This window comes from Ranitomeya imitator, chromosome 2 (assembly GCF_032444005.1).
Source record: "Ranitomeya imitator isolate aRanImi1 chromosome 2, aRanImi1.pri, whole genome shotgun sequence".
Classification (NCBI taxonomy): domain Eukaryota; kingdom Metazoa; phylum Chordata; class Amphibia; order Anura; family Dendrobatidae; genus Ranitomeya; species Ranitomeya imitator.
The window spans coordinates 161094705-161116902 of NC_091283.1; the positions used below are offsets into that span (position 1 = coordinate 161094705).

At 45.0% G+C, this 22198-nt stretch overlaps 1 protein-coding gene across 2 annotated transcripts in view; it reads right to left on the minus strand.

Moving 5' to 3' along the window:
* The window catches only part of LOC138662269 (uncharacterized), a 102815-nt gene that overhangs the window by 22663 nt on the left and 57954 nt on the right, over window positions 1-22198 (minus strand). For both annotated transcript variants that reach the window (XM_069747676.1, XM_069747674.1), the window contains exons 2-3: window positions 17384-17629; window positions 14960-15061 (exon numbers count right to left, since the gene is read on the minus strand). In XM_069747676.1, the coding sequence (XP_069603777.1) occupies window positions 14960-15061; window positions 17384-17597 (316 nt within the window). In that variant the 5' untranslated portion in view covers window positions 17598-17629. The remainder of the gene's footprint in view (window positions 1-14959; window positions 15062-17383; window positions 17630-22198) is intronic.

A 22198-nucleotide genomic window follows, 5' to 3' on the forward strand; every position in this document is an offset into this window, starting at 1 on the left:
GTAGTATATCGCCCAGTCACGTAGTATATCGCCCAGTCACGTAGTATATCGCCCAGTCACGTAGTATATCGCCCAGTCACGTAGTATATCGCCCAGTCACGTAGTATATCGCCCAGTCACGTAGGTATATAACACAGCCCACAGTATGGAGCGGGCGCCGGGGACACTGACTGCGGGGAGTATGGAGCGGGGAGTATGGAGCGGGGAGTATGGAGCGGAGAGTATGGAGCGGAGAGTATGGAGCGGGCGCCGGGGACACTGACTGCGGGGAGTATGGAGCAGGGAGTATGGAGTGGGCGCCGGGGACACTGACTGCGGGGAGTATGGAGCGGGTGCCGGGAACTGTGACTGCAGGGGGAGTAGGGGAGGGACTAATCGGACTGTGGCCGACACTGATTGGTCACGGCAGCCATGACAGCTAGCTGGCGAGACCAATCAGCGACTTGGATTCCATGACAGACAGAGGCCGCGACCAATGAATATCCGTGACAGACAGAAAGACAGGACAGAAAGACAGAATTATATACAATTATATACTAGATGTAGTGACAATTTTTTACTCCATGGATGTTTTCCAGAAACAAGCAGCAGTGGATGATGCTGAGTGAAAATTGGAAACGGCCATTGTAGTCACCAGTATATGTATGTAATTCCCAGCTTATGCTTCTGGAGACATGCATCAGCGGGCATTCATCGCTACAGAAATGCCAAGCATGTGGACTCCCAAATGTGGTTTAGACACAATGTGGCTCAGAAGGGAGGAGGGCATTTGGATTTCGGAGAACAGAATTTGCTGCATTTCATGGCAGTCACCTATATTTCCATTGACAGATGAAGGACTTGAGTGGAGACATTTTTTTTTTTGCAGAGTTGAAGCTTTTACTGGGAACATTTTACATAAAGTTTGGGAACACAGTTATCCGGCGCTCTACACTGAGCACTTACTTTGGGGTTTCCATCTAAGGCTACTTTCACACTATCATCGGATTCGGCCCGTCGCAATGCGTCGGGCCGAGATTCCGACGCTAGCGTTTGATGCGCTGCACAACGGAGGCAGCGGGTGCATTTCTCCGGCGCATCCACTGCCCCATTGTGAGGTGCGGGGAGGTGGGGGCGGTCTGTCGGCAGCAAAAAACGTTACATTTAACGTTTTTTGCTCCCGGCAGTCCGCCACAACACGGCGCAACCATCGCACGACGGTTGCGACGTGTGTCAATACGTCGCAATGCGTCGGTAATGTTACTCTATGGGGCAAAAACGCATGCTGCAAACCTTTGCAGGATGCGTTTTTTCCCCTAAACGGCGCATTGCGACGTATTAAAAACAACGCTAGTGTGAAAGTAGCCTAAATCTCCAAGTGCCATACACCATGTTCCAAATTATTATGCGAATTGGATTTAAGTGTCAAAGATTTAATTGTTTTGTTTATCAAAGAAACTCGTGGATGGTATTGTGTCTCAGGGCTCAATGGATCACTGAAATCAATCTTAAAGGGAATCTGTCACCTCCAAAATCAACAGTGAGCTTAGCCCATCGGCATCAGGGGCTTATCTACATTATTCTATAATGCTGTAGATAAGCCCCCGATGTATCCTAAAAGATGAGAAATACGTACGCTACTCACCTGGTAGCAGTGTTTTTTCAGGAGCCATGACAGCACAACGAGAGAGGGGATCCGCCCTTCAGGGACAGGAAACCTCAGACATAAAAGGGCGGCACCTCACTCACCCGCCAGTTGGTTTACAGAGTATGAAAGGACCTTCTAGGTTAGTAGCACATAAACAATATTAATATATGGTACAATTCACCCAGTGAATAAACTTAGGAATTTTTCTAAAGGAAGTGTTGAACCCATAAACAAAGAGGGTAGGGAATATAAGGGTGCTGTCATGGCTCCTGAAAAAACACTGCTACCAGGTGAGTAGCGTACGTATTTATTCAGTCGCCATGACAGCACAACGAGAGACTTTCAGAGAAGTGAAAAAGTGACTAGGGAGGGATAATAGCTTCCAGCACCCTTCTCCCAAACGTGAGGTCGGAGGAGCCACCTAGATCTAATCTATAGTGTCTAAGAAAGGTGGATGGAGAAGACCATGTGGCCGCCTTACAGATGTCCTCAATCGATACTTCTGCTCTCTCAGCCCAGGATGTGGCTACCGCACGAGTGGAGTGTGCCTTTATACCTTCTGGAATTTCCACGCCACCTGCGGTATAAGCAAGAGATATCGCCTCCCTAATCCATCTGGCTAGGGTATTTTTTGATACTCTAAGTCCCTTCCTAACCCCCTGGTAGGATAAAAATAAAGCGTGGTCTTTTTTCCAGGTGTCTGTTACCGAAATGTATTTGAGAAGGCACCTACGTACGTCCAAACAATGAAATCTCTGCTCCTTATTGTTAGAGGGATTAGGACAAAATGAAGGTAGGATCACCTCCTGGGATCTATGAAATTTTGAGGCAACCTTTGGAAGATAAAGAGGGTCAGGCCTCATCACCACTCTATCTTCCAAAAATTGCATATATGGACGTTGCCTGGATAATGCCTGAAGATCACTAACCCTTCTTGCCGATGTAAGGGCAACTAAGAGGGCTGTTTTGACCGACAGGATCTTGATTGGAACAGAGTCAATAGGCTCGAACGGAGCTTGTGTTAGAGCCGAGAGCACAAGATTTAGATCCCATGGCACTATCTTTTGTTTAACAACCGGCCTGGATCTGGTGACCGCTTTGAAAAACCTTGTTATCCAGTGATTACTGGCTATGTTGGAATTATATAGTGCCCCTAGAGCTGAAACCTGAACTCTAAGGGTGCTGGTGGCTAAGCCTAACTCTAGGCCCTTCTGTAAAAATTCTAGGATTTGAGCAATATCAGGTTTTTGATTGATTTGTGCTCCTGAACTTGATAGGGACTTCCTCCATACCCTAACATAAATGATAGTCGTGGAGGCTTTCCTACTTTTAAGTAGAGTATTTACAAGATTTTGGGAGAATCCCTTTCCTTTCAGAAGTGACCTCTCAAGTTCCACGCTGTCAGGTGCAAGTTGGTTACTCGTGGATGCAAGACTGGACCCTGGGAAAGGAGGTCCGGTATTTCTGGGAGGATCCATGGCTGGGAAATGGACATGCTTCTCAACCATGGGAACCATGACCTTCTGGGCCAGAACGGGGCTATTAAAATCACTCGGGCTCAGTCTTCCCGAATTTTCCTCAGAACTATAGGAATGAGATTCAGAGGAGGGAAAGCGTAGGCGAGACTGAAATTCCAGGGGATCAGAAGAGCGTCGACTGCGTACGGGTTGTCCCTTGGGTCTAGGGAACAGAATTGGTGGAGTTTCTTGTTTCCTCGACTGGCAAACAGATCTATCTCTGGACATCCCCACAACCGTACGATCTGATTGAAGACAGCCGGTTTTAGAGACCAGTCCCCTTGTTTGAGCTCGTTGCGGCTTAAGTAATCGGCCATGGTATTTAGATTTCCCTTTATATGAAGGGCCGTAAGGGAGAGCAGGTGATTTTCGGCCATCTGAAAAATATGATTTGTAACGTTCATTAATGACCTAGACCGTGTACCTCCTTGGTGGTTCACATAAGCAACGGTCACCTGGTTGTCAGAGAGTAGTCTAACATGTCTACCCTGCAGAGGTATAAGGAACCTATCTAAGGCGCGTTCCACCGCCATCAATTCCTTCAAATTGGAGGACGTGTCTCGCTCCGATTGGGACCACAGACCCTGAATGTAATTGTCTTCCCAGTGTGCCCCCCAACCCGTGGGGCTAGCATCAGTTGTTATCACCCGTGTTATCTGATTTGTCCAAGGTACACCTCTACGAAGATTAGGGATGTGCGTCCACCAACTTAGGGAACCCGTGGCGTCTACAGATAGGGAAAATTTTTTATCAAGGTTAGCGCCCAGCCGCCGAAAATTATACAGAACATCCCATTGCAGAGACCTGGAGTGAAACTGTGCCCACATCACCGCCGGAAAACAAGAAGTAAGTGAACCTAAGAGTGACATAGCATTTCTTAAGGAGACTACGGGATTATTAATTGCTCTGGAGGCCAGCCGACGAATAGAATCGACTTTTGAGTCTGGCAGGCGACATTCCTGCTGACCCGAATCCACCGTAAGACCCAAAAACTGCTGTGACGTTGAGGGCTGAAGACGCGACTTTTTGAGATTGATAATCCATCCTAAGTTGTGTAATGCTGCTATCACTTTCTCCAACTGCTCTTTACAGTGTGACTCTGAACGCCCAACAATCAATAAATCATCCAGGTAGGGAATTATTAGTATGTTTTGCTCATGAAGGTGTGCCAGAACCTCTACCATAATCTTAGTGAAAACCCGAGGTGCGACTGCAACACCAAAGGGGAGTGCCTGATATTGAAAGTGCTCTACTGTGCCGGCAAGAGAAACCGCCACCCTGAGAAAGCGCTGATGAGTTGCATGTATCGGGACATGGTAATAGGCGTCTTTCAGATCTAAGACAACCATGAAGCAATTGTGAAAAAGAAGCTTTATTGCCGACTTCACAGATTCCATTTTAAAGGATGGGACCCGCAGGAATACATTCAGGCCCTTTAGATTGATGATGGTACGATATGATCCATCTGGCTTCTTTATCAGGAATAAAGGGGAGTAAAACCCCGTACCTTGTTCCTTCGTAGGTACTTTAACGAGAACCCCCTTTCTTTGGAGATCTCGAACTTCTGACTCCAACGCCAATTGTTCTGCGGGAGAAGAACGGATAGGGGTTAATTTAAATTTGTCCTGGGGGGTATGGTGGAATTGGAACTTTAACCCCTCTTTAATGATACTGAGTATCCATGGACTATTGGTGATTTTCAACCAGGCTGGGTAGAAGGCCAACAGCCTACCGCCCACCTGGTCCGCCAGTCATTGAGGCTTTTTAGAGTCTCTAGAGGAGTTAAACATATAACCTCTACCTCTTCTTCTATAAGAGTTATATCTGGTCGAATCTCTATTTGAATCTCTGTCCGATCTTCGGCGATACAGCCCTCCTCTGTTGTAGTCTCGTCTATAGAAGGGTCTTGTTAGAAGAGGGAATCGCTTTTTATTGTCACCTGCTTTTTCTAGAAGCTCATCCAGGACTGGGCCAAACAAATGAACCCCCTCACAGGGGATGCCACATAGTTTCGATCTGGCCTGTAAGTCTCCTGGCCAGCATTTTATCCAAAGAGCTCTACGGGCCGCATTAGACAGTGCTGATGACCTTGCAGCTAGCCTAACGGAATCGGCTGACGCATCCGAAAGGAAGGCTGCTGCATCCTGAATCATAGACATAGATGATAGGTTCTCGCACCTAGGAACCTTATCCTTGAGCTGGTCTTCTAGATTACCCAACCATACCATCAACGACCGGGCAGTGCAGGTGGCCGCAATCGCCGGTCTCAGGGAACCTGCTGATGTTTCCCAAGCTCCTTTAAGGAATACCTCAGCTTTCCTATCAAGCGGGTCCTTTAGGTTTCCCAGATCCTCAAATGGGAGAGACGTTTTTTTACAAGCTTTGGCCACCGCCGCATCCAGCTTCGGGACCTTGTCCCAGGAGGAAGAAGCCTCTTCCTCAAAGGGATATCTTCTTTTGAATGCTGGTGGGAGTGACCCCTTCCTTTCGGGTTTCTTCCATTCTCTCGTAATCAGTGATTTAACTTTATCAACTACCGGAAATACTCTTTTGGATTTGCGATCTATGCCTTTAAACATTATGTCCTGAATGGGACATTCCGCCTGGGTCTCCTCAATGCCCATGGTGTTGTTGACAGCTTTGACTAAGCGGTTAATCCTATCAAGTGATAGACAGGCTCGACTAGATTCCATGTCCTCTGATGATGATGACGGATGAGAATCCGAGCTTACACCACCCGTGTCTGAATCCACATCTGAGGCTGGGGATAATATCTCCTTCCTCTTTTTTGAAACTGACTTCTGAGACCTCATGGAATCTCTGACCTCCTGTCTAACCAGATCCCTAAGAGTAGACGTAAGGTCCGGGGCCTCGTCCTCAATTAACCGTTGAATGCAGATGCTACACAATTTCTTTTCATGTCCATCTGGAAGTGGCTCCGTACAGATGGCACACTCCCTATGTTTGGATTTGGACACAGATTTCCTCCCCTAATAAGGAGAGAGGGAATACAAGGAGGGACAGCTATCAGAAACGTACTTTCACGAAGCTCACTTACCCATCCCTGCAGCGAAAGGTACCGTGATCGGGGGGTCCTTCTTAGCCGGAGATCTCTTACGGCCTGAGGACTTAGTTGGTTTCTGAGCCTCTTTAGCTCTACCAGCGCGACTACTGCCACTAGAACGCCGCTGGGAGCTGCTCAAAGGCTGTTCAGGTTGCTGCTGCTGCTCACCGCCCAGCTGCGGTGTTCCTTCCAGAGACTCCATATTGGAAATGGTGGACAGGAACAAGCTGTGGCTTCAGTACGCCGTTTAAATTCCTCCCCCTGGGTACCACCCCCGGATGGGGGCCAGCAGGGAAATCACTTGCCGACGACCGGTACTGCGCTGGTAGGGTCGTGACCGCTAGGCGTCCGCTTAAAGCGCTGGACCCCTCGTGGCCAGAAAATCCCTCCCCAGACGCCGGGCGCCGCCATTAGCCAGAAGAAGTCGCTACCGCGCATGCGCGGCCGCGTCATCGCCCCGCGCCGCTCGCGACGTCATCCGGACACGCCTCTTCCGGACGCCGCTGCGGCGCTGAGAGCGGACGCGCCGGACAAGGACGGCAGCTCTCCCTAGCCACCGCAGACCTCGGCGCAAGCGGCGGACCGACCCCGGAGGCCCCAGCAGAAGCGGCACCCTGGAGACCCCCAGGTAAAAAGCAGCTGTCGTAGAAGCAAGGCCCTTAATGCCTCGGGCCGCTTCCTCCTGCCGACACCTACACCAACAGTACTCCTGCCGTGTGGTGCTTCCATCTACCTGACCAGGCCGAGGTAGGGGGACCCCGCTACCTGCATCGGTCTGTCAGGCGTGGGATAAATTCTTTCTTCGACCCTCTTCTCGGGGCCTGTCTGAAGAGGTTCCACTGTCAGGGACAGGAAACCAACTGGCGGGTGAGTGAGGTGCCGCCCTTTTATGTCTGAGGTTTCCTGTCCCTGAAGGGCGGATCCCCTCTCTCGTTGTGCTGTCATGACGACTGAATAAAAAGAGGTTATATTATACTCACCCAGAGGCATTACAAAATGCTGTAGATAAGCCCCTGATGCCGGTGGGCTTACCTCACCCTCGATTTTGGGGGTGACAGATTCCATTTAAACACATGTGATAATTAGTTTTCCAGGTGATTCTAATTAAAGGAAAACTACTTAAAAATGATGTTCCACATTATTAAGCAGGCCACAGGTTTCAAGCAATATGGGAACTAAAAGGATCTCTCTGCTGCTGAAAAGCGTTAAATAGTGCGATGCCTTGGTCAAGGGATGAAAACATTAGATATTTTATGAAAACTTAAGAGTGATCATTGTACTGTGAAGAGATTAGTGACTGAAACAGAGCACAGACAGAGTTCATGCAGATAAAGGCACAATGAGGAAGGTTTCTGCCAGACAAATTCAATGGATTAAGAGAGCAGCTACCAAAATACCATTACAAAGCAGCAAACAGATATTTGGAGCTGCTGGTGCCTCTGGAGTGCCTTGAACCTCAAGTTGTAGGATCCTTCAAAGGCTTGCTGTGGTGCATAAACCTACTATTTGGCCACCCCTAAACAGTGTTCACAAGCAGAAACTGTTGCAGTGGGCCCAGACATACTTGAAGACTAATTTCCAAACAGTCGTTTACTGATGAGTGTCGAGCAACCCTGGATGGTCCAGATGGATGGAATAGTGAATGGTTGGTGGATGGCCACCATGTCCCAACAAGGCTGCGACGTCAGCAAGGAGGTGGAGGAGTCATGTTTTGGGCCGGAATCATGGGGAAACAGCTGGTAGGGCCCTTTAAGGTTCCTGAAGGTGTGAAAATAACCTCTGCAAAGTATATAGAGTTTCTGGCTGACAACTTTCTTCCATGGTATAAAAAGCAGAAACGTGACTTCAGGAGCAAAATCATCTTCATGCATGACAATGCACAATCTCATGCTGCAAAGAATACCTCTGAGTCATTGGCTGCTATGGGCATAAAAGGACATAAACTCGGTGTGGCCACCATCTTCCCCTGACCTCAACCCTATAGAGAACCTTTGGAGTAACATCCAGCACAAGATCTATGAGGGTGGGAGGCAGTTCACATCAAAACAGCAGCTCTGGGAGGCTATTCTGACTTCATGGAAAGAAATACAAGCAGAAACTCTCCAAAAACTCAAGAATTGTGAAGGTGATATCAAAGAAGGGATCCTATGTTAACATGTAACTTGGCCTGTTAGGATGTTTTGGAGTTAAATAGCTTTTTTTGTTCAGTGAATGTGACCTCCTAATGCTGCAAATTCCACAAATGAGCATTTTCAGTTCTTTAACCCCTTAGCGACCGCCGATACGCCTTTTAACGGCGGCCGCTAAGGGTACTTAAACCACAGCGCCGTTAATTAACGGCGCTGTGGAAAAAGTCCATAGCGCCCCCCAGAGGCCGATTTTCTCCGGGGTCTCGGCTGCCGAGGGTAGCCGAGACCCCAGAGAACATGATTCGGGGGGGGTTTTAACCCACCCCGCATTTGCGATCGCCGGTAATTAACCGTTTACCGGCGATCGCAAAAAAAAAAAAAAAAAGCGATCTCTTTTTAATTTCTCTGTCCTCCGATGTGATCGCACATCGGAGGACAGAGAAAAGGGGTCCCATGTGGCCCCCCAATACTCACCTAGCTCCCCCGATGCTCCTCGTGTCTCCCGGTGGGCGCCGCCATCTTCAAAATGGCGGGCGCATGCGCAGTGCGCCCGCCGGCCGGCACCGGGAGAATCTTTGGGGTCTCGGCTGCCGGGGGTAGCCGAGACCCCAAAGAGCATGATCGGGGTCGGTATTACCGACCCCTGTTTTGCGATCGCCGGTAATTAACTGTTTACCGGCGACCGCAAAAAAAAAAAAAGTAAAGTGTAATTCTCTGTCCTCTGATGTGATCGCACATCAGAGGACAGAGAAATAGGGGGATTCGGGGACCCTATCATACTCACCTAGGTCCCTGGATCCTCTTGCTGCTCCTCCTGGCCGCCGGCAGCAGAACATGGCGGACGCATGCCCAGTGCGCCCGCCATCTGTCTCCATCTGCCGGCCGGCAGGAGAACAGCAGTTGGGGCTAAAATTAGGGGTAGGGTTAGGGGTAGGGTTAGGGTTTGCGGTAGGGTTTGGGGTAGGGTTTGGGGTAGGGTTTGGGGTAGGGTTAGGGCTAGGGCTAGGGTTGGGGCTAAATTTAGGGTTAGGGTTGGGGCTAAATTTAGGGTTAGGGTTGGGGCTAAACTTAGGGTTAGGCTTCTTTCACACTTACGTCGGTTCGGGGCCGTCGCAATGCGTCGGCCCGACATACCGACGCACGTTGTGAAAATTGTGCACAACGTGGGCAGCAGCTGTAGTTTTTCAACACATTCGCTGCCCAATCTATGTCCTGGGGAGGAGGGGGCGGAGTTACGGCCACGCATGCGCGGTCAGAAATGGCGGATGCGACGTACAAAAAAAAGTTTCATTGAACGTTTTTTTGTGCCGACGCTCCGCCAAAACACAACTGATCCAGTGCACGACAGACGCGACGTGTGGCCATCCGTCACGATCCGTCGGCAATACAAGTCTATGGGCAAAAAACGCATCCTGCGGGCACATTTGCAGGATCCGTTTCTTGTCCAAAACGACGGATTGCGACAGAATGCCAAACGACGCAAGTGTGAAAGTAGCCCTAGGGCTAGGGTTAGGGTTGGGGCTAAAGTTAGGGCTAGGGTTGGGGCTAAAGTTAGGGTTAGAGCTGGGATTAGGGTTAGGGTTTGGATTAGGGTTAGGGTTGGCATTAGGGTTACGCTTGGGATTAGGGTTAGGTTTGGGATTAGGGTTAAGGTTAGGGTTGTGATTAGGGGTGTATTGGGATTAGGGTTAGGTTTGAGGTTAGGGTTGAGATTAGGATTAGGGGTGTGTTGGATTTAGGGTTTTGATTAGGGTTATGGTTAGGGTTGACATTAGGGTTGTTTTGGGGTAAGGGTTGTGATTATGTTAGGGTTAGTGATTAGGATTATGGATGAGGTTGGGATTAGGGTTAGGGGTGTGTTGGGGTTAGGGTTGGAGCTAGAATTGGGGGGTTTCCACTGTTTAGGTACATCAGGGGGTCTCCATACACGACAGCCAATTTTGCGCTCAAAAAGTCAAATGGTGCTCCCTCCCTTCTGAGCTCTGCCGTGCGCCCAAACAGTGGGTTACCCCCACATATGGGGCATCAGCGTACTCGGGATAAATTGGACAACAACTTCTGGGGTCCAATTTCTCTTGTTACCCTTGTGAAAATAAAAACTTGGGGGCTACAAAATCTTTTTTGTGAAAAAAAAAATATTTTTTATTTTCACGACTCTGCATTCTAAACTTCTGTGAAGCACTTGGGCATTCAAAGTTCTCACCACACATCTAGATAAGTTCCTTGGGGGTCTAGTTTCCAAAATGGGGTCACTTGTGGGGGGTTACTACAGTTTAGGTACATCAGGGGCTCTGCAATCGCAACATAATGCCCACAGACCATTCTATCAAAGTCTGCATTCCAAAAAGGCACTCCTTCCCTTCCGAGCTCTGCCGTGCGCCCAAACAGTGGTTTACCCCCACATATGGCGCATCAGCGTACTCGGGATAAATTGGACAACAACTTTTGGGGTCCAATTTCTCTTGTTACCCTTGTGAAAATAAAAATTTGGTGGCTAAAAAATCTTTTTTGTGGAAAAAAAAAATATTTTTTATTTTCACGGCTCTGCATTATAAACTTCTGTGAAGCACTTGGGCATTCAAGGTTCTCACCACACATCTAGATAAGTTCCTTAAGGGGTCTAGTTTCCAAAATGGTGTCACTTGTGGGGGGTTTCCACTGTTTAGGCACATCAGGGGCTCTCCAAACGCGACATGGCGTCCAATCTCAATTCCAGCCAATTCTACATTGAAAAAGTAAAACGGCACTCCTTCTCTTCCAAGCTCTGCGGTGCGCCCAAACAGTGGTTTACCCCCACATATTGGGTATCAGCATACTCAGGAGAAATTGCACAACAACTTTTGTGGTCTAATTTCTCCTGTTACCCTTGTGAAAATAAAAATTTGTGGGCAAAAAGATCATTTTTGTGTAAACAAAAGCGATTTTTTATTTTCACGGCTCTACGTTATAAACTTCTGTGAAGCACTTGGGGGTTCAAAGTGCTCACCACACATCTAGATAAGTTCCTTAAGGGGTCTAGTTTCCAAAATGGTGTCACTTGTGGGGAGTTTCCACTGTTTAGGCACATCAGGGGCTCTCTAAATGTGACATGGTGTCCGATCTCAATTCCAGCCAATTCTGCATTGAAAAAGTCAAACGGCACTCCTTCACTTCTAAGTTCTGCGGTGCGCCCTAACAGTGGTTTACCCCCACATATGGGGTATTGGCGTATTCAGGAGAAATTGCATAACAAAATTTATGGTTACATTTCTGTTTTTACACTTGTGAAAATAAAAAAAAATGGTTCTGAATTAAGATGTTTGCAAAAAAAAGTTAAATGTTCATTTTTTCCTTCCACATTGTTTCAGTTCCTGTGAAGCACGTAAAGGGTTAATAAACTTCTTGAATGTGGTTTTGAGAACCTTGAGGGGTGTAGTTTTTAGAATGGTGTCACACTTCATTATTTTCTATCATATAGACCCCTCAAAATGACTTCAAATGTGATGTGGTCCCTAAAAAAAAATGGTGTTGTAAAAATGAGAAATTGCTGGTCAACTTTTAACCCTTATAACTCTCTAACAAAAAAAAATTTTGTTTCCAAAATTGTGCTGATGTAAAGTAGACATGTGGGAAATGTTATTTATTAACTATTTTTCATGACATATCTCTCTGATTTAAGGGCATAAAAATACAAAGTTTGAAAATTGCAAAATTTTAAAAATTTTCGCCATATTTCCGTTTTTTTCATAAATAATCGCAAGTAATATCGAAGAAATGTTACCACTAACATGAAGTACAATATGTCACGAAAAAACAATCTCAGAATCAGCGGGATCCGTTGAAGCGTTCCAGAGTTATAACCTCATAAAGTGACAGTGGTCAGAATTGCAAAAATTGGCCTGGTCATTAAGTACCAAATTGGCTCTGTCACTAAGGGGTTAAAACATCAAATGTTTAGAAATTCTACTGTGCCTAATAATTTGGAACAGTGTATTTTGAGTTTTTATTTATTTTGGAGAATATACCATTATCATTGGGAGCTTTGTTCAATAAAATTCGATCTATAATAATCTAACGGGTGATGAATTTTATTAGCCTGACTGTCATTTGCACCGACCATCTAGGAAATTCCAAGAAAAATATCATTTGCATAATAATTTGGAACACTGTAATTCAGATGAAACCTCGAGGGATCCATTCACTATAATGAGGCAGCAGAGTTACCCTGGACTCCGTCTGGCCTCTGTTCAGCAGTGTTCTTTTCAGAAGTGCACAAAACTGTGGCCGACGGCACTTTTATGTAATCCTAAAAAGATGGACACCGCCGGATCACAGGTCAGACGGCATCGACAATGCCTCCATCTGTCTCATTATAGTGAATCTTCGGCCAGAGGTTCTGTCTGAATCACGTATTTTTGAGATTTACATGGAAACCCCGATGTAAGTGCTCAGCACAGAAAAAATGAACCATACAACAGCCGATGAAGAATTGGTTTTATTTTATTTTTTACGACGTTCCTCGTGCAGTATAAGTGATTAGGTGACACTGTTCTTCAGGTTGGTGCGATACCAGATTTCTATCAGATTTTTGCATTGATATATTTTGAGCGCTATAATTTTTCCATATTTCTGCTAACCGTCATGTGAGGTCTTGTTTTTCGCAGGATGAGTTGGAGTTTTTATTGATATCATTTTTGTGAATATGACATTTATCACTTTCTATTCTGAATTTCGAGAAGCAAAATGAACAAAAAACAAACCAAATTCAGGAATTTTTTTATGTCATACACAGTGTGGTAGAAAGGCAGCTTTTTTTTTTTCTTTGGGTCAGTGATTAAAGCGATACATTTATATCTTGTTTTTATAGTTTGCAGCTTTAACAAAAAATTTGATTAAAAAAATTGGTTTTGCATTGCTTTATTTTATAGGTTTTTTTTAAATTTTCCACGGATGGAGCTGTATGGTGGCTTGTTTTTGGTGGGACAAGTTTAAGTTTTACGCGATACCATTTTTATTTACATTCAGTTTTTTGATTGCACCTTTTGTTCAGCAGTATGATGAAAATGCATAATTTATTTTTACGCTGTTATTTGTTACGTGGTTAACTAGTGTAACAGCTTTATAGATTGGGTCGTTCTGAACGCGGTGATACCAAAATGTTTACACATCAATACGTGTATTGATATAATATTTTACATTTCTGATTTTTATATTGACATTTTTTATTTAGGTTTCTAACCTTGTTCCAGGATGGGAAATCAACTTTCCCTGCCCTGATCTAATGCACTGCAATGCTTTTTTTTTTATTGCGGAGAATTAGATCAGTGTCTCGCTCAAGGCAGGACCTTACAGGCCTACCTGGGTGAACCCACGACCATCTTTCGACCTGGGCTCACCATGGAGACCGATTGGAGCAGTGATGGAGCTATTGAGAGTGGCATCAGAGGGGTTAAACGCGATCAGCGCTAGCACCGAACATGATATTAGCCGACACCCAATGAAGATCACGCTGAGTCTGCGAGTGAGCCGACGCCACCGTCCCACTGTAAAGGTGTACAGCTGATGTCATGAAGGGGTTAATCGTATAAGCGCTTATGTTATAACCTCACAGGATCGTGTTTATTTATACTTATGCACTTGTACTTTACTTATGTCATATATAATTTTTGATTACATTTATGTGATGACTTTTGTGCAATTCACTTCCCATTGATCATCAGTTATATGTTGCCAATCCCTTGAGATCTGCTCATTCTGCAGATTTTTTTTTCCTGGAACTTTTTACGTATTTTGATGTATCAATGTGTTTTTATAGTGATTCAATAAATATTGTATTTTACTCTCTATACAATCGAGGTTTACCTTGTAGGATTTACAATTGATCTATTTGGCCACTTTTATTGTTATTTTGTAAATTGGTATCCAGCGTATAAATAAATAACGCGTCAACATAAAAGAAATATATCTTGGTACCGTGTTAACATAAGAAATTTTGACACTAGGCTAAAAGTAATGATAAAATACAAAGTAAACAAAGATTGTATATATGTAGATCACAACATGATAAAATGATTTTCCTGGCTTGGATATAAAAGCCTTATCTATTGATTATATGGTATATACATGTGTGGCGTCCTGAGCGCCTCCTGGTAATGCACAGTTTATACAGCTTTATAATAGTCTGCTGCCCTCGTGTGGCCATTTGTACATACTACACCTTCCTACATACCAGGCAGTGATTGATACTGCAGACCGTCCTCATTACAATGGTATATTTCATGTTATCATCACCGTGCACTTTATACATCTATCAATCTCCGCACATTGCATTTTGTAGGTTTACAATGTGCTAATAATTTGTCTCTCGTCATACAATCACACATTTTACCTGCTGCCATTCCCTTACATCCAGGATCATTGTGACTTCCATCATACTTATTCTCTGGTGATTATGTCCGTCTGTCTCCCCACTCCCACCACTATGTATCTTTAATCGTTTTATCATGCTTTGATTACATATAGATGATACAAATGGTTTTCTCCTTTACGATTACTTCTACCATTTCTCTGTGCATTTCTACATTATAGTATAGTAATATCAGCACCATAAATAACTTCATTTCTAATATATCCTTCAACAAACCTGTGGCATTCGGGGGCGCTGCCGTAGTTAGGCCTGTACTATTGAGGGCCACGCTCGTTTGGTTGATACTCTTGGGGGGTGTGCTTGTCGGGCCATCACATACTAGAAAGAACAGAAGCCATCAGTAAAACAACACAAAACATGACATGTCACATGGCAACAAGCAGGTTCTCTAAATATTCAAGCACGGTGTCAGTCTCATATGTATAATACACAGGTAATAAACTTTCTTGTTAATATCATTGTGGGACATGGGTATATGCTCCCCCACACTCAGTGTGGGGGGGGACACAATGTATTTTCCCTGATTGGTGCACTATCCCCTCTCCTCAGACACCTCAGTGTTAGCGTAGGGTCTGTAGGAGGCAGGAAAGATCTTTATCAGGTCTTCTGCACTTTTCTTCACCCACATGGTGCAGATGTCATCCACTCCAGGGAAGACACCGTGCACTCCACAGAAGTATACCTCTCAGTGCCACAATAGCAAAATGCCACCAAGGGGGTGACCCTGTGGGTGGCCAAAGACAATGGATGTGGGTGTATAATCCCCCCACATGATATAGGAGTGTACAAGTACCCCCTCATCCCCTACTGCCATGGGTGCAGGCTAGGGACTCTACCTCCTCTTTTTCACCATTTTTTTCCCTGCAGCCATCTTTTGCCTTTTTGCGCAATACTATAGGTGACTTTTGCAGTCCCATGGTTCCTTCAGGTCTCCACCATCTCTCCCTAAGCAGTAGAGATTTGGAATCGCTCTCCCCACAGGTGCTCTCACAAGAGATATAGGGCTGAATCTCATATAGCCCCACCTTCCCATGACAGAGCCACAACAGATGGCAACACTTCTCTCCCTGCCCAGTCTGAATCCCTAGAGGATACCAAGGACTTACAAGTTTGAGTCTAAGCAGGATACTAGCTGGCTGGCTTCAACCATGCAGGACTACATTTGGGCAGTGAGGGACACCCTAGACCTAAAGGACGAGTCTGACTCCCCTTCCCAGAAAGCGGTTTCCTTTCGGCAGCACTGAAAGCAACAGGTTGCCTCTCCCCATGAAGACTTTGACAATCTTCCACTGAAGGAGTGGAAACACACAGATAGGATCATGCTGTCTTCCAAGAGGCCCTCTTTTAAACAGAAGAATTGGTTGCCAAATGGTCCATATCTCCTGCAGTGGATGCCCAGGTAGGTCAAATCGAGAGTGGCTTCCTTGCCCTTCTCTGATGTGGTGTCCCACTGTGGCCTGCTGGGTACGAGGATTGCCTTCCTCCTTTGTAGGACAGAGGGCATGTGGAAAGCGCCTGCATGACATCATCAAGGATACTACTGGGGCATAAGAGTAACTGGCCCCCAAGAACCGTCTTCCTTGGGTGCAGGTCATATTAAATCCAAGTTGCTTTTGGAGTTTTCTGGATCAGGTTCTCTCCTACTGCTTTCACCACTAATGGAGCGGCCTCCTGTCTGAGGAGAGGGTATAACCCACCAGAAGAAGCAAATGCATTTTTTCTTTCCACCTAGTATTGAGCGTCCTAGTGGCAGGGCCTATACCTCAGGTCCTGTGTCCCCCCCCCCTCCTCAATGTATTCACTGACAAAGATATTTTATGGTAAGAACAAAAATCAGATGGTTCCTAAAATACTCTGTGCTGCTGCCTCCTGCTCCCTCCACTATGTGACTGGCAGTCTGCTTATAACTCCAGTCTTGGAATAACCTGCTGTGATCTGTTTGTCTGAATTAGTCTTCTGGTAGATTATGGCGATACATTGTGTCCCCCAATTGTCCACAGCATGTGCCATAATGTCTGATACAAGAGGGTCTCATCTCTGGAGAACGGGGGTCATTACATAACTCCCGTAGAAGTGAATGGAGAGCAGTGCACATGTATGGCCCCCACCACCCGATTCATCCTCTGCATGGATGCAGCACCTTTCACTTCCCATAGGAGTGACCTGACGTTCAACCTCCGTTCTCCACAGAGAAGAGACCCACATCTACCAGACACTTATGGAGTCCTGGGGGTAGGACCTTAACCTCTTATTGGCAATACTTCTTTAAAAAGGTAACCTCTTATTCCAGTTACCAGCCAGAAGCATTCATCTCCATTCCCTGGAGCCCCTGACTGTAGATAATATATCAGGCAGCGGGTGTATTTGGATTACTACATGACGCACCTTCACTGGAAGCTGCAGCCCAAGTTACCGGAGGAAGGACCTGAGGGACCTCATTGTAAGGAATGGACTCTCGTGTGTTATAGAAATGAAGATTAGTCCGTGAACTACGGTACGTAGCGTTCTAGCATATGCGATATTGTCCGCACCTCTGCTTGCTGTCAGTAAGTGGAAACATTCTTACTAATATAGTGACAAATCCTGTACACACATCAGGGGTGACACAAAAGGAACAGACCATGTACAGCAGATACTCACCAGTGCGGGCGTGACTGATATTCCAGATGTAGTTGTCAATGAAACCATTATCATAAGTAAATTCCACAATGGGCGGTTGTTTACAGATAAACTTTTTATACAATTTCGCACAATATCCACCAGTGGCAACCTGTGTGATATTCGCAGTCTGATTATCTATTTCTAAAGACTTTTTTCCACACAAGATCCTGTAGCTTGTTGTAAACTTCTCCATATACACATACTGGCTGTGCGCGGCATTCCCAACTGAAAGTAGAAAGAAGAGGAAAAGTCAGGCTCTCCACATACAGATCAGGCGGGCAGAGAAAAGGTAGATTTATAGGACTGGACACAAGAAATTAACAGCATCCTGTACATTATTCTCCTCACTACAGCGATGCCATACATGTGGGTGGGAGGTGAGGTTTGGGCAGCACAGGCTCTGGGAAAGCAAAATGGCTCAGAAAAAAATGATCTAGGAGAATCTGTCTACCTTCAGTGACGTGGTCACCCCTATTTTACTGCTGGCAGATTATGGACCCCAAATTGAGGCTTGTTTTGCGGGACAAGTTGTTTTTATTGGTGCCATTCTAGTAGTGTTTAATGTAGTGTTTAATGTGATAATCTTAAGTCTGGTTCAGATGACATGAAAGATCAGCCATTAAAAAAATGATTTTTCTTCTTTGTTATCATGGTGTCTGCTTTTTCACATCTGTAGGACATTTTTCTTTATTCATCGATTGACTGTAATGGGAGAGTCTTGATGTAACTTGCTTCAGAGGGTAAAAAAAAAAAGCCGCGCTCTCTCCAGCAGCGTGGGTATATCCGAGGGGACAGCAACACTGCAGCGTAGAGGGATGCAAATCCGCCGTGCTCAGTCTCTCACAGCAAGTTGCCACGCGCTTTCCTTACTCTGAACTCTTGCTTTCACTTTCTGCCCAGCTCCTCCCTCCAAGTCATTCCTCATCCAATCCAGGCTGTGTCATCTGACTGAAACAAGGGTCCCTGGGAATTATAGTCCACTGCAGCTCAGAGGGAAATCTGCTAATGTCGGTAGGTCCCTGTTTAACAGCAGCTGCAAAGTTGTTCTTAGTGTCTGTAAGTCCCAGTATACCAGTAGCTGCCCTGACAGTTCCCAGTGCAGGTGTTACATGAAGAAGAAAATAGTTCCTCCTCCAAAATGGGACTGCCCGAGCCTGCACAGTAGCAGCTATCGGCTATCTCTGAGATGCTACTGCGTAGGCAGCAGTATTATTGGCAAACAAAACATGCGATTATGCTGCAGAGCAGGTGGCGGGCACCTGCCTGTAGAAGGTTTTTTTTAAGTATGTACAGATATTCATTATGTAAACTAGGGGGCAGGGCAGTGAGGGATCAGTGACCGATCAGCAGTCTGCATTATGAATACCTAATCAGAGCACCACATGAAGACCTCCCTCCAGGCCGCCCCGGAGCACGAGCATATCATTAACTAAAAACTGGAAATAAAGAACAAACATAACACTGGTTTCCTCACCAGGTATCAGGTTAATCAGTATGACGGCGCCGACCTGACACTGTAGGTTGCTGTGCACAATCCTGCTGACAGGTTCCTTTTAAGTGTTTTTTTTTCTGTTTGAGCAGATTCTGCGCCAAAATCCACATAAAAATACACATACACTTCAAATCTGCTTGCAAAAGCCATAACCATTCACTTTTTTTTTTTTAACTGTAAAAAAGTCGTCAAATGCTTTCCCACATACATTGCTGCAAAACATGTGGCTTCTATAGCAGTTTTTGCCAATGTTTTGCAGCACAAAATGTACCAAGAACACATCACCTTGATACATTTTTAATTTTTATGAATGTATCAAAAAAACCACACAAAAAAAGTGTTAGGGTATGTGTCCACGATCAGGAATTGCTGCGGTTTCGATGCGGCATATTTCTGCAGTGAAAACCATAGCTGCCAGATGTTACAGCATAGTGGATGGGATTTCTAGAAATCACATGTCCACTATGAGTGCAGGTGCGCCTGTGGATCATCCGCGGACACTGACATGCGGCACATCTTCCAGAACCGCAACACGTCGAACCTGCGGGTTTTGTGCAGATTTCGCCTGCGTTTTCACACCTGCAGATTCCTATAATGGAACAGGTGTAAAATGCTGCGAAATCTGCACAACGAATTGACATGCTGCGGAAAATAAACCGCTACGTTTCTGAGCGGAATTGTGCACAGCATGTGCACTGCGGATTTGGTTTTCCATAGGTTTACATGGTACTGTAAACTCAGGGAAAACTGCTGCAGATCCGCAGGGCCAATAACCTTAGAGGCTGATTACTGTGCTGCAGGTGTGAGCAAACTGAAGTCCCCATATATACAAGTGCAACAACACGGGTCCTGATTTTTTCTACCATACTGCTTTTACACGTAGCATTTTAAGGGTATGTGCACACGTTGCGGATTAGCCTTAGGAATTTCTGGTGCAGATTCTTCCCTCTCTTATCAGAAAACGCAGGTGGGGTTTTGTTGCGTTTTTGCTGTGTTTTTTTCCATGCGGATTTGTATGCGTTTTTGAAAGCTAAATAAAGATCTATTGACAAAAAAAAAAAAAAGATTTGTAATGTCATTTCTTGTCCAACCTCCTCTTTTACATTTATCCAGCCCACACTCCATTACACACAGATAGATAGACAGAAGGAGATAGACAGAAGGAGATAGACAGAAGGAGATAGACAGAAGGAGATAGACAGAAGGAGATAGACAGAAGGAGATAGACAGAAGGAGATAGACAGAAGGAGATAGACAGAAGGAGATAGACAGAAGGAGATAGACAGAAGGAGATAGACAGAAGGAGATAGACAGAAGGAGATAGACAGAAGGAGATAGACAGAAGGAGATAGACAGAAGGAGATAGAATGAGGCTGGGGTCACACGAGAGTTTTACGGACATATGAGAGGCGCAAAAACAACGCATTGCACACTGACCAATGATTCTCTATGGGGCAGCTCCTATCTGCTGTATATTTCACAGACGCATTTTACGGGCGTAGAAAATCGCAGCATGCTGCGTTTGTCAGCATACTGTGCAAAAATTCCACCAATGAAAGTCTTGCCAAAGGATTACATACAGAACACTGTTTTGGGAACATTTCTGCATATTGCGCCCGTAAAAAACGGACCGTATTTCCTACGCCAAGTGTGACACCGGCCTGAGATACATAGATAGATAGATAGATAGATAAAAGGAATGAGATGGATAGATGTAGATAGATATATGGATAGTTAGGCTACTTTCACACATCAGTTTGTTACCGTCAGGCAGGATCCGGCGAATTTTTGAAAAAACGGATCCGTTGCAAATAGTGAAAAACTGATGCAACTGATCCGGAAAAAAAAAAAAAAAAAAAAGAGCAAACAGAAAATGTGCATGATTTTAATGGAAATATGCATGAAAAAACGGATTTGGAGGCCGGATTCATTTAACCCCTTTATCCCCAAGGGTGGTTTGCACGTTAATGACCGGGCCAATTTTTACAATTCTGACCACTGTCCCTTTATGAGGTTATAACTCTGGAACGCTTCAACAGATCCCAGTGATTCTGACACTGTTTTCTCGTGACATATTGTACTTCATGATAGTAGTAAAATTTCTTTGCTATTACCTGCGTTTGTGAAAAAAACGGAAATTTGGCGAACATTTTGAAAATTTCGCAATTTTCCAACTTTGAATTTTTATGCAATTAAATCAGAGATATGTCACATAAAATACTTAATAAGTAACATGTCCCACATGTCTACTTTACATTAGCACAATTTTGGAACCAAAATTTTTTTTTGTTTGGGAGTTATAATTGTTAAAAGTTGACCAGCAACTTTTCATTTTTACAACACCATTTTTTTTTAGGGACCTCATCTCATTTGAAGCCAGTTTGAGGGGTCTATATGATAGAAAATACCCAAGTGTGACACCATTCTAAAAACTGCACCCCCTCAAGGTGCTCAAAACCACATTCAAGAAGTTTATTAACCCTTCAGGTGTTTCACAGGAATTTTTGGAATGTTTAAATAAAAATGAACATTTAACTTTTTTTCACAAAAAATTTACTTCAGCTCCAATTTGTTTCATTTTACCAAGGGTAACAGGAGAAAATGGACCCCAAAAGTTGTTGTACAATTTGTCCTGAGTACGCCGATACCCCATATGTGGGGGTAAACCACTGTTTGGGCGCATGGGAGAGCTCGGAAAGGAAGGAGCGCCGTTTGACTTTTCAATGCAAAATTGACAGGAATTGAGATGGAACGCCATGTTGCGTTTGGAGAGCCTCTGATGTGCCTAAACATTGAAACCCCCCACAAGTGACACCATTTTGGAAAGTAGACCCCTAAGGAACTTATCTAGATGTGTTGTGAGAACTTTGAGCCCCCAAGTGTTTCACTACAGTTTATCACGCAGAGCCGTGAAAATAAAAAAAATCTTTTTTTTTTTTTTTCCCACAAAAATTATTTTTTTAGCCCCAGTTTTGTATTTTCCCAAGGGTAACAGGAGAAATTGGATCCCAAAAGTTGTTGTCCAATTTGTCCTGAGTACACTGATATCCCATATGTTGGGGTAAACCCCTGTTTGGGCACACGGGAGAGCTCGGAAGGGAATGAGCACTGTTTTACTTTTTCAACGCAGAATTGGCTGGAATTGAGATTGTGGGAAAATATTCTGAAAAGTTCCCAGGCTCCAGTTCATATGAGGACATCCAGCAGAGGGCGCATCACCGCGACTGAAGGTAACTACAGGTCATTGACCTACATTCCATTCATTCCCTGGGGTTTTACAGGCAGGAGCACAGCTGCATTAG